General features: G+C 40.1%; 1 protein-coding gene across 3 annotated transcripts in view; it reads right to left on the bottom strand.

Annotated features, from left to right (window-relative positions):
• Positions 1-17,310, bottom strand: part of LOC140733428 (serine/threonine-protein kinase ICK-like) — a 54,732-nt gene that overhangs the window by 14,085 nt on the left and 23,337 nt on the right. For 2 of the 3 annotated variants that reach the window (XR_012100283.1, XM_073056737.1), the window contains exons 5-11: positions 16,135-16,214; positions 12,354-12,486; positions 7,905-8,076; positions 5,349-5,516; positions 4,136-4,450; positions 1,509-1,696; positions 1,281-1,426 (exon numbers count right to left, since the gene is read on the bottom strand). Coding sequence is in view for 2 of the 3 variants with exons in the window: in XM_073056737.1 (XP_072912838.1) it covers positions 1,281-1,426; positions 1,509-1,696; positions 4,136-4,450; positions 5,349-5,516; positions 7,905-8,076; positions 12,354-12,486; positions 16,135-16,214 (1,202 nt within the window). In the remaining variant the exon portion in view is untranslated. The remainder of the gene's footprint in view (positions 1-1,280; positions 1,427-1,508; positions 1,697-4,135; positions 4,451-5,348; positions 5,517-7,904; positions 8,077-12,353; positions 12,487-16,134; positions 16,215-17,310) is intronic. The other variant, XM_073056738.1, reaches the window with a different exon arrangement.

The raw sequence follows: 17,310 nt of genomic DNA, 5'->3' as shown, positions 1-17,310 counted from the left end.
AATTAGGTTAGGGTTAAATAGATGGGTTGCTGGGCGGTGTGGCTTGTTGGATTGGAAGGGCCTGTTTGCGTTGTATTTTTAAAAATACATAGAAATAAATAAATCAACCGAGGGAAGATACATGGGCAGCTACTTTAATATATGCTTTGATAATAAATGTACTTTGACTTTGAACTAAGGTGGTGATATTAAACTAAATCAGAGCAAATGGGGATGGCATGAGATCAATTTATCTACAAATTAACATTTACATTTGTTAAAACTATACAACTTCAAGTTTATTGTCATTCAACCATACACATGTATACAGCTAAACAATTCCTCATGGACTAAGGTGCAAAACACAGTATATACAGTCAATCATATACAAATCATACAGTATATAAAATGATAGTAACACAACATTATCAAATAAAAAAGTATTCTGTAGATGTACAAGTTCACATAAAGTGCTTTACAACATATAGTTAAAATATACAATAGTACTACTTCCTAGTATTGTTATAGCTGGGGGTAGTAATGCGAACAAGCTCCCATTACCTATTAAATGCTGTCAATGATGAGCAACCTCAAATAGCCTTTAACATTCAAGGTCAACTCCTGCCTTTCACATATGGCTTGGCTACCAAGCCCAGCGGAATGGTTTCTACTGATAGGACAAATAGCAAAATGTACTGACGTCTTAAAACCAGTTGCTTTGGGCAGATGGGGCTCGTCAGCCGTGGTTGGCAGCCCAACTGGGAGGAGAAAAACTCTGAGCTCAAACCTTCGCTGCCTTGCGGTTATACTTACTCATGGGGAAGGCTTTGGGAGTAAACCCCAAGGGGAAAAAATCCAGAGCTGGAGTCCCTAAGTTCATTGCTGACTGGCAACTCTTGCAACACTGCTGGTACCAAACTGTGTCAGTTTCTTTGGGTTCATCAGATGCGTAGAGAGGAGTTTGCTACATGGGCAACAGCTCGCTCTCCGTATCATATTGCCTAGGCTTGCGTATCTAGGCAGCTAGGACAAAACATCCATTGTTGACTCCGACCAATGGGGGCCTCAACACTTGCAATAGTATTACTCCTACTGGCACTGTCATTAATAATGTGTTATTGGGTGGTAGTAGGGTGTTCTGAAGTCACAGCGTGGGGGAAGAACCTAACAGTCCTTATACTGTAGTACCTACTGCCTGACGGTCTATTATTTAAGTTCAAAAGGTACAGTACATTTTTTTTTGCTTAAATTACCCATTTCCCACTAACATGAAATGGTTACAGACTTCATTTGTTACAAACCTGGCAGATATCTCGATTGTTTCAGATAGTGATATTTGGCTGACGAAACTCTAGAAGTCGCATCCGCTTGAGGCAGATTATCTGTCGGCATATTCTTACTGCTTGATTTAGTATTTGAAGGAGTAAAGTCTAAAAAGCTTTCCATTCTGCAAAGAATAAGATTCACCAAATAGTTTACAACTTCAAAAGGAAATTAGACAAAGTGGTACAGAATGGTGGTCTGCTTACTTCAACTGCGATTCTTGACTTTGGCGTTTTTTATCATTCAAATTTGCATTTTTAGCTGAAGAAACAAATTCCAAGCCACCAGAATCATTCCAGTTGCTGAAATCTTTCAAAATAGTATGACTCCATCGTCGAGCACTGCCATTTGGCTTGGTGCTACTGCAGATATTATCCTCTGTCTTGATTACTTTCTGAGATTACAAAAAAACATTTAACAACTTGAGCTATGATTAAAATAATCAGAACAAAATCAGAAGCATAACTGCAATATTTACATTGTTTCACTGGAAATTTTTGTAAATAAACACTAACACAACCTATAATTGGACAGCTTACATAATGTCAGGAGGTTCTGAATTTCAGCAACATCCAAGAGTCTGAAACACAAAGATCTAGGCGAACTGACACAATACAGTACAGTTGGAGATGACAAGATGAGAAATTAAATCAGTTAGACAAAACAGCAACATTTTGTAAATGCAGAAATTATGCCTAATATTCTAGCGAAATATATTACAGTATCTGAAAAAATCACATGACTTGAATAGGCCTTGGTATTTAACTGGAATCTGCTTCCACAAGTGATGCTGCCTGTTCCCTGACCAACAGATCTAATTTCTCTATTAATAATCAAAATTTCTAAATCAGATCATCTGAAAATGATCACTTTACAATTTATGGGAGCTAAGCTTGCACAAATTTGATGTTGCATTTGCTAAAATAAGATTTGATTTATTTTGAAGATTGAAATATGCAGTGAGGTGCTTTGCTTGCATCAATGACAAACGCAATCCCAGGACGTGCTGGGGAACAGCCCACAAATGTCACCATGCTTCCAGCACCAACATAGGATGCCAACAACTTACTAACCCATGAGTCTTTGGAATGTGGAAGGAAACAGGAGGATGCAGAAGAACTCCAAGTGATCAGAAGGTACAAATACTTTACCTTCTTGGGAGAATTGAACCCCAATCGCTGTTGTAAAGCATTACACTAGCCACTATCCTGGTGCACCGTCCAGCCCAGCCCTTACAGCTACTGGCTAGCCTATATTAGCATATTTTGTGGCCATGTAATTCCCAGTACACTGCAAACATCATTGTTTTGACCATTCAGTAGGGTATGGTGGGACACCAAGTGTAAATTATGAGAATTAAGGCCCCGCCCAGACACCACATGGGCCTCCAACACCACATGCTGTGAGGCTTTTCCTTCAACTGATTATCTTTGGTCAAAGACAATTAGGAATACTGGAAGGTTTTAAAACTTAAAATTAAGAACTTGTAGTTTTTAAAAAAAAACACAAATTCTGTTAGTTTAAAACTAATATACATTTATACATTGAAAAAAAAACTTACCTTAATAACTGAAGATCAGGAACCCCAATCAAAATTAATAGGACCACACTAGATATGCCAGATGGTGTTAAGAGAGGCCAGATAGGAAGTGTATTTGACCCCATAACCCAGCAACTTCGCTAAAATGCCCAGGTGTAATGGCAGAACAAGAAGTTAATAAACTATTCAATTATTTAAAAGGTAGCTATTACCAAGTCAGCCCAATTGCAGGAGTGTCCTGGCTCTGCATCGCAGAACAGTGAGGCGATTTGACAATCTGAGCATTTCCCAAAAAATGTATTATAAAGAACACTAAACACTGATTCTGTTCTTTTATAATTACACTAGAAAATGAGATTACATTTTTTCAACCTTTTTTTTTTAAAAACAGTATCTATGGTTAATCATGATCCTTTAGCTTCTCAAGTACCAACATCCTGGATATGTCAAGTGATTAAAAGGCAATAATAAAATCAAGAAAGGTACTTAACTACCAAGGAGCAATTTCACAATCCCATTTCCCACAGAAAATGCAGGTTATTGAAATTACTTCCAGATAATATATTAAACCTTGGGCTTTGACATGGTTGTAATGTTAACATGGAATATTATATTCCATACACATGTTCTTGATGTGCTGTAGTATTCTATGTTATGATCTTCTATGCTGACATCACAACATGGAGTATTGCAGCACAATAAAGGGTCTTGGCCCTTAAAGTTGTGCCAACCTTTAACCTACTCCAAGATAAGTCTAACCTTTCCTCCCACTATGCTTCTTTCATCCATGTGCCTGTCTAGGAGTTTCTTAGATGTCCCCAAGGTATCTTCCTCTACCACCACCCTGGCAGTGTTCCATGCATCCACCACTCTGTGTAAAAAAAAAAAAAATCTACCTCTGACATCCCCTCTATACCTTACTCCGAGTAACTTAAAATTTGCCCCTTGCATTAGCTGTTTCCGCTCTGCGAAAAAGTCTCCGGCTATCCACCTATGCCTCTTATCATCTTTACACCTCTTTCAAGTCACCAACCCCTGTCGATCCTCCTCTGCTCCAAAGAGAAAAGTACTAGCTTCACTCAACCTTTGCTCATAAGACATGCTTTCTTACCCAGGCAGCATCCTGGTAAATCTCCTATGCACCCTCTCTGAAGCTTCCACATCCTTCCTACAATGAAGCAACCAGAACTGAACACAATATTCCAAATGTGGTCTAAAATTAACTATACACTTAGCACCTTGGTTAAATTTATGACACTAACCCTCATCAATTTTAAAAGCAAGAATTCTTACTTTACACACTTTGATGTTTATTGGAGGTAGAATATTTTGATGCTGTTTTGTTGGTTCATTGTTGTTGCCACTGTCATGTGAGCCTGATATATTGGCTTGCTGCACACTAGTTTGGTGCTGAGAGGGAGTAATTTGCTGTAACTGCCTTGAGGGTGGATGGGGGTTAAGCAGGGCTGGGGGTTGAGGTGGTGGCACAGGCTTCAGCTGATTAACCGTGTGCCTGTTATGCATTTCTCTTTGCTGTTTCCCTTGCTCTTGCACTTGCTGAGGAGTTCCCAGAGCTTGGCCAACATGGAAATAGGGATATCGCAGTGCCTGCAAATACAATGCAAAACATTCTGAGGCCAAGTAGCGCCTTTACACCGTTTATACTGATACAAATGCTTTAAATGATACTACACCACAAAGACAGTTTTTTTTTTTAAATCTCTAGCAACAGACACAAAAATGGCTGGGTGAACTCAGCAAGTCAGGCAGCATCTATGGAAATGAATAAACAGTCAACAATTCAGGCCCAGACCTTTCTGCATGGCTGGAAAAGGGGAAGATGCCAGAATAAAAAGGAAAGGGAAGAGGAAGGAGGACTGGCTAGGTGTTAGGTGAATTCAGGTGGGTGGGAAAGGTAAAGGGCTAGAGGAGGAGTTTGATAGGTCAGTCTCTAGTATAAATTAATCAGAGCCAATCAAAAGAGTGACAGAATTTCATGGCTACTGGGATGTGGGGAATTTCATCATCCTCTACAAAACTGAAACTACATATCAAAACAAATATTTAGTTTCAATGGTCCTTCTAATTGATCACTATCCTGATGTCCCATTTACAAGTTCATCAAGGATAGACAATGAGCATATTAAAGAACTGCCCCCACTTGCAGAATTAGAACCAGGCATCAATCTGCACAAAGTCAAAGAGAAATAGGATTAGCCGAGATCTTAAATTCAAAATAGGTACTATGCAAATTCAACAGAAAAACTTAATTCTGAGAAATTCCCTCACACCACACAATAAAGTATTCCAGAATATCAGAATGACCTGCAAGACCAGAAGCATGACATAAATTTATGACTTTAGTTAAAGCAGTTAAATTATATGGCCCATTGACAGACCATAAGCTGATCATTATTGTAGGTTTCTATAACTCCCCTAATTAATTGTGCATTCTGGCAATTTGATAGCAAGTATAATCTATTTCAGCTACAGTTCACAAACTCACTTGGCTTGGGGTTGGGCGCTTCTTAGGGTCCCACTGCAGTATATCCCTCATCAGTTGAATGGCTTCACCACTTGCATTAGGAATCAGAGTCTTGAGGTTATTTGGCGCACACTGAGGCCAGCGAAAGTTCATGGCTGCTGCAAGCTGATAGCCTTCTGACCAATTATTCTAAGATGACAATTACAAAGTAGTGTGAATTATAAAGATGTCTGACACAAGTGATTGCAGGATAATTCAATCATCACTGTCAGAGCAAAGCATTATCTGGGCAAACTTGCACCTAATTATTCACTAAATACCTCTTTCGCAAAAAGGAATCTAGGGCTACATCCACACTATGCCGGATAAATCCGTAACCGAAGCTTTTTCTCTTCGTTTTCACCCTCCGTCCACACTAAAACAGCGTTTTTGTCTCCTGAAACCGGAGCTTTTCAAAAACGCTTTCCAAGGTGGATATTTTTGAAAACGCAGCTCAGGCAGATGAATGTGGACGGCATAACCGGAGACTTCTGAAAACGCTATCAGACGGCAGCGTGCTATTTCATTGTTTTCTTGAATGCAACCTAACAATTTCAGAACAGACGGCAACGAGACTGAAGCCAGAAGAGTTAGAAATGTACTCACCAAATACTTCGACCCATAACTTACTGAATAAATACTGTACTCACTTTGCCCTGTTTTCTGTCCTTGCTCGTATGAAGGTGGTTTACCTATTTATGCAAGTACTTCTCTGACAATAGATGTGTAACAGCCTAATGTAACATTGTAAGGAAATACAAGATAACACTGATGCAGACATGTTTTATACATTTAACAAGGTGCTTTATTAATGCAACAGAGTTAGTCAGTTTTTCAATGTTCGTCGTCAGCCGGGTCAATCTGTCCGTGAACTCCCTGCCAGTTGCCGCCATACGCTCCAGTATTTGTCTTTTTTAGTTTAAGTTCTCCTGTGCGAGAGCCAACAGCTGTAAGTCGTTTTAAGTTTTTCTAATCTGTAACTACACAAATGCGCACTTTTACTGCGAGATTCGACATCACACATGTCGCTTGTTTTCGGTAGATGTGTCCTGCACATGCACAGGAGGAGGAGATTCACCGAAATCTCCGTTTCAGTGTGGATAGAGATACTTTTAAAAACGCATAGTGTGGACGCCTATCGTTTTTACGCAAAACCGGCGTTTTCAAAATTATCCGGTCTAGTGTGGATGTAGCCTAGGTTCAAATTACATCCTTTAAATGGTTCGCATGTACTGATACACAAAACATTACAGCACAGATCAGGTCCTCTGGGCCACAATGTTGTTCTGATTTTTTTAACCTACTTTAAGATCAATATAACCTTTCACTCCTACTTAGCCCTCCATTTTTCTATCATAAATTAGTCTATCTAACTGTTTTAAAGGCCACTAATGTATTGCACTGTGTGCAGAAGTCTAGGTTTTTATATGGTTTCAGATGGTGGCGCCTCCACAGAGCCCTGATCATCAAGGCTGTCTGGGATTACCTAGAGAGACACAAGCAAGCGAGACAGCTAAAGTCTGCAGGACTAAGGCAAGTTCCCCAAGGCGCTTGGAACAACCTTATAGCCGATTTTCTTATAAATTTGCACAATACCATACCTAACAGAATTGGTTCAGTTTTAAAGATGAAATTTACAGATGGTATTTAATGCAGACAATTGTGAGGTGCTGCACTTTAGGAGGACCAACCAGGATAGGTTTGACACTGTGAGCAGTAGAACAAAGCGATCTGGTAGTACAGGTCCATAATTCATTGGAAGCGGCATCACAGATAGATAGGGTCATTAAAGAACACTTTTAGCACAATGGCCTTCAGAGGTCAAAGAACTGAGTAAAGGGGTTGGGACATTATATTCTATTTCTACAAGATATTGGTGAGGCCTCATTTGAGTATTGTGCGCAGATTTGGTCACGTACCTACAGGAAAGATGCAAATAAGATTGAAAGAGTACAAAGAAAATTTACAAGGATGTTGCCTGGACTGGAGGACATGAATTATAAAGAAAGATTGAATAGATAGAAACTTTATTCCCAAGAACATAGAAGATTGAGGGGAGATTTGAAAGCAGTATACGAGGGGCGATTGTTAAGTTTGTGGCCTAAGGTAGAAGGAGTCAATTTTAGTCTAGGGACTAGGGACTTTTAAGAGATGTTTAGATAGGCACGTGAACATGAGAAAAATGGAACAAATTGGATATTGAGTGGCAGAAGGGATTAGCTTAGTAGGCCATTTTATTACTGATTTAATTTGTTTAGCACAACTTTGTGGACCAAAAGACCCTTTCCTGTGTTGTACTATTCTATGCTCTAACTACACTTCATAACAAAAGAATGTGCAAGTTTTACTGATAGAAATGTGTATGCATTATATTACCGCAGTGTACAAATATTTCCTGACAACTCAAACCCCCAAGTCAGACAGTCTTTTAAAATTCAAATTCAACACCTGCTGAACATTATTTTTCCATCTTGATCTTTATATCATGAGTCACAGACTATGTTACAAAGGTATAATCAGACGCAAAATTTTCCATACCTTTTTAGGTGTTCCTAAAACTTGGCAAATTTTGAAAATCTCATCTATTTCACTAGACCCAGGGAAAAGTGGTCTTAATGTGTAGAGTTCTGCCATAATACAACCTACAGCCCACATGTCAATAGGAGAACTGTAATTTGTTGACCGAAGAAGAACTTCAGGGGCTCTATACCTGTAACAAACAGTAAAGATTGTGCATGATACAGTATATTGTAATAACCAGCAAGAGATGCTTCTTCCCAAAAAGTCAAACAAATAACTTAAGCTTTACCTTAATGAAGTGAATTAGCTCCATCTGCTGGCTAAAAAAATTCTCTTTATTGCTGGCCTTATTTAAACATCAAACAACACATAAAAGAATTTTTTTTTAAATCTCAAGCATTCATAAAATTACTTTAGTTTTAGGAAAAAGAAAATTAACCTTCTAACTCTAGTTGGAAGGGCCCCGAGGACCTTCAACTTTCTAGCTAGTGACTGAACACACAATTCAGTATTTTCACAGTGAAAATACTTCACAGGAGCAACCTGTTACATACAACATAGGTAAAGATCTTGAGAACTTTATCTAATAAAGCATGACTTAAAAACATACAATGGTATACTGGTACAATGTTCTGCCTCATAGGAAATCTTGATTCAGAGGGAAAATAGGGTGGAACTTCTTATCTGTGAGGTTAAGAGTGGAATTTCTTATCTGTGAGAACTATGGTCTCTGTGGCCTCAGCTCTATCATCTGTGCTCTACACCGTGTGTTCTTTGGTGTCTAGCCTAAGCTGTATGGTCTGTGCTCTACGGTTCGTAGTCTATGGTACAGAGCTCTATGGTGTGTGCTTTGCAGTCTGTGGTCTATGGTCTCTGCCCTAATTTTTGACCCAGAGAGCTGTACAGCCTGAATTATTAAATGTAATCGGCCGCTGCTCCCAGCATAATCCTGGCTAATGTTCAGTTCCTGAATAACAAGCTGTGCAAATTATGAACCAGAATCTCCTACCAGCGGAAAACACAGGAACCTAATGTTTTGTGCTTCATGGAAACCTGGCTGACGGTTGAGATACCGGATCATCCCATTGGGTTCTCCCTGTTCTGGGCGGACAGGTTTAAAAACCTTTCAAAAGTAAAAGAGGTGGGGTATGCTTCATGGTCAATAATGCTTAGTGCAACCCACAGAATGTGCATGCCCTCAAATCTTTTTGTTCCCCGGATCTGGTGCTGCTGTGTAGGCCTTTCTGGCTGCCTAGGGAGTTAACAGCTGTGTATATTCCACCGCAGGCTGATAATGACCAGGATCTCAAGGAACTATATGAGACCGTCAGCACCCTGGAGACTGCCTTCATTCACACCGGTGACTTTAAAAAGAGCATCGCTGACTAAGGTCTCTCCAAAGTTTTGTCAACATATCCAGGTGAGCACACGGGGAGACAGAATACTTGATCACTGCTACTTTCCCTTCCACAACGCTTATACAGCATTCTTTCACCCCCCCCCCCCCCCACCCAATTTGGAAAACGGATCACTCCTCCATCTTGCTGCTGCCAAAGTACAGGCAGAAGCTGAAACAAGAGGCGGCCATAGTTAAAACTGTGTACTGTTGGTCCAACCAATTGGCCTCCATGCTACAGGACTGCTTTGATGACGTCGACTGGAATGTCTTCTATGATGAGGATGTCTCGAAGTTCCTGGATGGGGTCACGAGTTTCATCCAGAAGTGCATTGAGGATGTTGTCCGCCAGAAATCGGTCAGTGTCAATCCAAACCAGAAACTTTGGATCAGCAGTTCTGCATGAGCAGCACTTGCCATATGACACAGAGCTTACTTTGCCGGTAATCAGCAGGAGCTCGAGAAATGCAGCTATGATCTGCGCAAAGTCATCAAGGTGGCGAAACAACAATACAGGGACAAGAATCAAACTCAACTCTCCACCAACAACACATGCAGCTTATGGCAGGGTCTGCACACCATCGCAGACTTAAAAGCTAACGAGCTAAGTCTTTTTTACATTCAATTCAATGTCGCCAATGCTGAGCCCTTGAAGGCAGCTGCTGAAGCGACTAGTAGCTTGGTCATCTCTGAGGCCGAAGTACGTAGGTGCTTCCAACGAGTGAACAGCTGCAAGACTGCAGGACTGGACAGCATCCCAGAGTGGGTACTCAGGATACGCACAGCACAACTGGCAGGTATGTTTACAGACATTTTTAATCTCTCCCTCCCCCAATGTAGAATGCCCTCCTGCTTCAAAAAATCTACCATTGTTCTGGTACCTAAAAAAGACCAAGGTAGTATGTCTGAATGACTGGCGTCCTGTCGCACTCACCTCAATAATAAGCAAATGCTTTGAGAGGTTGGTCAAGTACTATATCTACAGCATGCTGCCATCCACACTGGACCCCCTACAATTCACTTAACAACACAACCCATCAACAGAAAACGGAATAGCCACATCTGTACACACCATCATTACACATCTGGAGAAGAAGGATGCTTATGTGAGAATGCTGTTCTTGGACTACAGTTCAGCATTCAACACCATAATTCCCTCCAGGCTCAACAAGAAGCTCAGAGACCTCGGCCTTCACCCTGCCTTGTGTGGCTGACTTCCTGTCAGATCACCAGCAGGTGGTAAGAGTGGGCTCCCTCACCCCTAACCACCCCCCCCCCCCGACTCTCAACACAGGTGCCCCTGAGGGCTGTGTACTAAGCCTCCTCCTTTACTCTCTGTATACCCATGACTGTGTCACCACCCACAGCTCAAATCTGCTAATTAAATTTGCTGACGAGACTACACTGATTGGCCTGATCTCAAATAATAATGAGGCAGCTACAGAAAAAAAGTCACCATCCTGACACAGTGGTGTCAAGAAAACAACCTCTCCCTTCAATGTCACAAAAACAAAGGAACTGGTTGTGGACTACAGGAGGAATGGAGACAGGCTAGCCCCTGTTGACATCAATGTACCTGGGGTTGAGAGGGTGAACAGCTTTAAGTTCCTCGGCATTAACATCACTGAGGATTTCACGTGATCTGTACATACCGGCTGTGTGGTGAAAAAGGCCAACAGACAGTCGAAGAAGTTTGGTACGGGCCCCCAAATCCTAAGAACTTTCTGTAGGGGCACGATTAAGAGAATCTTACATGACTGCATCACTACCTGGTATGGGAACACTACCTTCCTCAATCGCAGGACTCTGTAGAGAGTGGTGCAGACAGCCCACCGTATCCGTAGATGTGAACTTCCCACTATTCAGGACATTTACAAAGAAAGGTGTGTAAAAAGGTTCCGAAGGACCATTGGGGACCCAAGTCACCCCAACCACAAACTGTTCCAGCTGCTACCATCTAGGAAACAGTACCTCAACATAAAAGCCAAGACCAACATGCTTTGGGATAGCTTCTTCCACCAGGCCATTAGACTACTTAATTCATGCTGACACAACTGTATTTCTATGTTATATTGACAGTCCTGCTGTACATACTATTTACTATAAGTTGCACATTTAGAGAGAGAAGTAACGTAAAGATTTTTACTCCTCATGTTTGTGAAGGATATAAGAAATAAAGTCAAGATAGATAGATACTTTATTCATCCCCATGGGGAAATTCAACTTTTTTTCCAATGTTCCATACACTTGTTGTAGCAAATTGTTGTTCAATTCAATTTCAGAACGAAACAGATTTTCTGGTCTGAAGTGGAATTAAGGTTGTAGAGAAGAACAGGGATAAGGCAGACTAAAAGGGCCATATGGCTTAGTCCTACTAGTTCTTCTGGTATGCTCCTTCAAACCATTAAAAATACCAAATGCAAAAACAAAATTAGACGCTAATAACCATGTTACAACAGCATGATCTGCTCACAAGGCAAGGACTGGGGGTTGTGGGGGGGGTCATTGGGGTGGGAAAACAACAAGTTGTGTGGTTTATTTTTGTAAACTGGCTTTCCAAATGTAAAATTCCATTTGTTAGGCTATTGCCCTCCCTTGTGTTTGACTGAACAAAGACTGATGTTTTGTATGTTGGTGCTGGAAGCATGGCAACACTTACAGGTTGCCCCAGTATAATCTGTGAACGTGTTGATCTTTGCCACAAATGACAGACATTTCACTGTATGTGTCAATGTATATGTGACAAAAAAGGTCATCTTTATATTTTGTTTTAAATTGTGAATGTTCTAGTAAAACAAAAAAAAATTAAGAAACAGCAAATAGAGAATTGAGCATTTATTCTACATCGCTGGCATATCTGATATGCATACCCTTATTCACTCACATTAAATATATTAAAGTTACAGGTAGCGTGCTGGAAAATAGTATGTCACTTCCAGCTGTAAAATGCAATTTTTACTGCCTACTTTGTGAACAATTCACAGCAGTCTTTGGCATGCTGTCAAATAAAGCTACCCTCTTATCACACACATTGATCAGAAATGAGAAGCAAAAAAAAAAGTTTTTCTTACCATCTTGTAGATACGTAATCAGTGTACGGCGGACGAGATCGAATTTCACGAGCTAGACCAAAATCGGCTATTTTTACAAGCTCTGGTCCCATACAAAGGAGGTTTTCTGGTTTCATGTCACGATGAAAAAATCCTGGATAAGAAATATGTATATCAAAAGAACTAGGTAAAACAGTACCCTGCATATTACCATCGACTTCTTTACCATTGTAGAGAAATATCACAACCACTTTGCTCCTTCTCCTACATTGCCTTCATCACTCAACAAAATGTAGGACCTAAAGAGCACAATATGGAAACTTGATATAACATTGAAACTTCATACAAGATTTGATAATCTTGTGTTCACCAGCACAAGAAACCAATTTATATGAACTCATTTTTTGTGAGTTTCTAAAATCTAAATTAACCACACAAGAATTTAAGTTTTGCTAGAAGTTTGGCCAAGTTTCTCGGTTCGACAAAAATTAAGATAGAAATACAAGGGTAGAGTGATATTTTGTACATTTAAACAAGCACTTGGGATTCATTTCAGTGTTATAGCTGGACAAAACTGCTGCAGTTACCATTTTCCAGAAGAAACATTAAACCATCACACCATTTACTTTCACATTATCTTACATGACCTCAGATTATTTCACGGAACTTTTTCTTCTCTGGGATGTCTGGTTTGCCAAGATTTTGCACTCATCCAGGCAAGTGATAAGTATTCCATTACACTCCTGATTTGTGACTTCTAGATGGCAGAAAGGTACAAGTGGGACAGGAGATAAGCCACTTGCTACAGGTCTCCTAACCTTTGACCTGATGAATGCCAGTTTTTATATTGTTGATCCAATTGAGTTTTTGGTTTCAATGGTGTAAAAATTCAACAATGGCTATTTAATTAAATGCCAAGCAGGATATTAGACTTTTTGATGGGATGATCATCATCGTGAGGAACTTATATGGCATGATGTCACTAACATTTTTCAGCCTATGACTTCATGTTATCAAGATCTTGATGCATACAGGAACAGACTGCTTCACTACCTGAGAAATGGCTAAAGGAAATGAACATTATTAATTGCACACAACTACTTCTGATTTAGTTGATGACCCATTTTAAGATGGTTGGGCCAAAATTCACTGTTATAAAGAACTATTGCACTGGAACCAGTGACCACTCTAACCACAGCCATTTCCTTTTCAGCAAAGTAATATTCAAGTCAGTGCAGAGATACACTTTCTCTTTAGCTGATGCACTTGACAGTGCCTTGTAAAAGTATTCAGCCCCCAACCCTTTATTCACATAAATGAGTATTACAACGAGGGATTTTGATCTATTTAACTGATAATTTGTATTTGTGAACCACATGCACCACTTTTCACAGTAGAGCCCAAATAAAACAGGATAAATTATAAAGCATAAAAGACTAAAAATTCAAAAACTGAAATAGCAGTTCAAAAGTATTCATCCCCCCTTTGTTCAGTACTTATTTGAACCACCTCAGTAGCTATTACAATTAATAGTCTTCTTGGACAAGTCTCTATTAGGTTCGCACAACGTGATGGAGCAAGATTTGCCCATACCACCTTGCAAAATTGCTTAAGCTGTGGCAGTGGACAGCAATCTTAAAGTCTTGCCAGAGATGTTCAATTGGGTTAAGGTCAGGACTTTGACTGGGCCACTCAAGAACATAAATTTTCTACATTTGAAGCCTCTCTGTGGTTGCCCCAGCAGTGTGCTTTGGTTTGTTGTGCTGCTTAAAGACAAACTTCCTCCCGAGTTAAGCTTTCTGGTGGAGGCTAGCAGGTTTTTATGCAGGATCTCTCTGTATTTAGTAACGTTCATTCTCCCCCATCTATCCTGATCAGATTTCCAGTCCTTGCACTGAAAAGCATCCACGTAGCATCATGCTACCTCCACAATACTTTACTGCAGGGATGATGTTATCTGGCTGATGCACAGTATTACATTTATGCCACACGTACTGCTTAGAGTTGAGGCCAAAAAGTTCCATTTCAGTTTCATCCAACACAAAACTTTCAACATCGTTACAGCATCTTTTAAGTGATGCTTTGCAAAGCCTTTATGGGCAAAGATATGTTTTTTTTAAGCTAATGTTCTTCGTTGCCAATCATCCATAAATACCCTTTTGTGCAAGGCCTTAAGAGATTGTGGAGCCATGAACTTCAATCTTCAATTGCAGCCACAGACTTCTGCAGCACACTCAGATTGACTGCTGGCATCATTTACAAGTGCTATTCTTCTCTAGTGACTAAGTTTCAAGGGGTAGCCTGATCTAAGCAATGTGGCTGTGGTTTCATAGTATTTCCACTTTTTCACGATGGACAGCACTTAGCTCAGAGGCATGTTCAGTGCCTTTGAGATGGTCTTGTACCCCTACCCAGATTTGTGTTTCTCAATTATCATGTCCCTGACTTTTCTTGAATGCTCGTCTTCGCTTTGGTTTGGTCTGCTGAAAATCTACCATACTGTTAAACCTTCCACAGAGAGGGTATATATTCTTATGAATTCATTGAAAACAGCTGAGTTGCTAATACACACTATTGCACCTGAGGAAAGTTAGTGGCAATTATGAAGGGGATGAATACTTTCTCAGCCTCACAATTTTGAATTTTAATTTTTAGTAAACTGTTGACAGGTTTTGGAATTTTTCTGGTTCAAAAATTCTTCTTTAACATATTTTAAATTTAGAAAATGAAACAGTAAAATATGAAAATAGTTGTGGGGATTGAATACATTTTCAAGGCACTGTATTCTACACTGTTATTGCCTTAGTTTCTGCCACCTCAGCGCACTGTGTAATGATTTGATCAGTATGAACAGTATGCAAGACAAGCTTTTCACTGCATCTCAGTATATGTAACAATAATGAACCATTCCAATTCCCTTGACTGTCTGTGAGCAGAGTCCCTGATATATGATTAGTGAAATGGTGAGACAATGTCAAAGGGAAATCACTCAAGACATGACAGAAGGTGCTCTTAGCCAAATTAGGACCAAGTCTGGGAGGGGGGGTGAAGCAGTAGTTCCAGAGCTTCAGTAACCAGATTTGTGAAGAATTGTTGCTTTGAAAGCATTGCTTTCAGAATCTTCTGTCACTTTACTTATGCCTGAGTGTAGAGCATCCATGCTCATACATATCCCATAAATACCTCAAGGTCGACAGACCAAAAGCATTCAGCTTAAAATTTTTGTTGGCATGTGTTTTCAATGTTCAGATTCTTCTTCAATCACCACCTTACTTAATAGCAAAAGTTAACTTTTTATGGATGTGCACAAATACTGACTTGTAAATAGGACTCCAAATGCAATTTAATGAATTGCACCAATGGGCAAAACTGAGGTCATATACACACCCAAAGAGTAAACATCAAAGAACAGTCTCTTTTCCTGCACTCCACCACTACCCACAACCAGATAATACAAAGTGAATTCCAGAATGGACAGAATGAATTCTGCTTTAAGAAACAGGTACTGGTGCTCCCCCATTTACAAAGGTTCCTATGAAACCTTTCTTAAGCCAAAATTGCGTAAAGCAAAGAACCATTAATTTATATGGGAAAAATTTTCATAAAAGCAAAAATCCTCTTTGTAATGCGAAAACAGGTTACTAATGTAGGTCTTTTGTAACAGCGAAGTGGCATAAAGCGAACATTTGTAAAGCGGGGGACACCTGTACTTAAATTGCTAAATGCTCATTTTACTTTTCAAGGCTCTAAACATATTCTTTTATTTCTTTGATACTCTCCTGAAATAATTCTGAATACCTACCGTGTTTGTGGATAAAAGCCAAACCTTGAAGTATCTGATACATGATGTTTCTTATGGATGATTCAGGAAACAAGCGGTTTCTGCAACAAAGAATTAAAAGATTCAATAAATAAAGGACCATCTTTTGCCAATTGTACTTTCAAGTAAATCTTATCGTTGCCCATTAATATGGCATAACCATGTTATTTAAATAATCTTGACAGCACAGATTTGCTAAGAACTAGTGCACTACTAATCAGATACAATATATCACAGGAGACATAATGGAGGGTTAAGACAGAGTCCATTTGAATAGAACTCAGGAATAGGAAGGATGCAAACATACTGATGGGATTGTACTACAGACCCAATAACCACTAGGACATTGAGAAACAGATTAAGAAAATGTGTAGAAGTAATACGGTTTGTTATGGGGGATTTCAACTTCCCCAATATGAACTTGGACCTTCTTAATACATGGGGTTTGGATGGAACAGAATTTAAGTGTATGCAACACACACAAAATGCTGGTGAAACACAGCAGGCCAGGCAGCATCTATAAGGAGAAGCACTGTCGACGTTTCAGGCTGAGACCCTTCGTCAGGACTAACTGAAAGGAAAGACAGTAAGAGATTTGAAAGTACTGGGGAGAGGGGGAAATGTGAAATGATAGGAGAAGACCGGAGGGGTGGGATGAAGCTAAGAGCTAGAAAGGTGATTGGCAAAAGTGATACAGAGCTGGAGAAGGGAAAGGATCATGGGAAAGGAGGCCTCGGGAGAAAGAAGGGGGGGGGAGGGAAGCACCAGAGGGAGATGGAGAACAGGCAAACAACTAAATATGTCAGGGGTGGGGTAAGAAGGGGAGGAGGGGCATCAACAGAAGTTAGATAAGTCAATGTTCATGCCATCAGGTTGGAGGCTACCCAGACGGTATATAAGGTGTTGTTTCTCCAACCTGAGTTTGGATTCATTTTGACAGTAGAGGAGGCCACGGATACACATATCAGAATGGGAATGGGACGTGGAATTAAAATGTGTGGCCACTGAGAGATCCTGCTTTCTCTGGCGGACCGAGCATAGGTGTTCAGCGAAACGGTCTCCCAGTCTGCGTCAGGTCTCACCAATATATAAAAGGCCATACCGGGAGTACCGGACGCAGTATATCACACCAGCCGACTCACAGGTGAAATGTCGCCT

This window comes from Hemitrygon akajei, chromosome 9 (assembly GCF_048418815.1).
Source record: "Hemitrygon akajei chromosome 9, sHemAka1.3, whole genome shotgun sequence".
Taxonomy (NCBI): domain Eukaryota; kingdom Metazoa; phylum Chordata; class Chondrichthyes; order Myliobatiformes; family Dasyatidae; genus Hemitrygon; species Hemitrygon akajei.
This window is presented reverse-complemented; position numbering and strand designations above follow the sequence as displayed.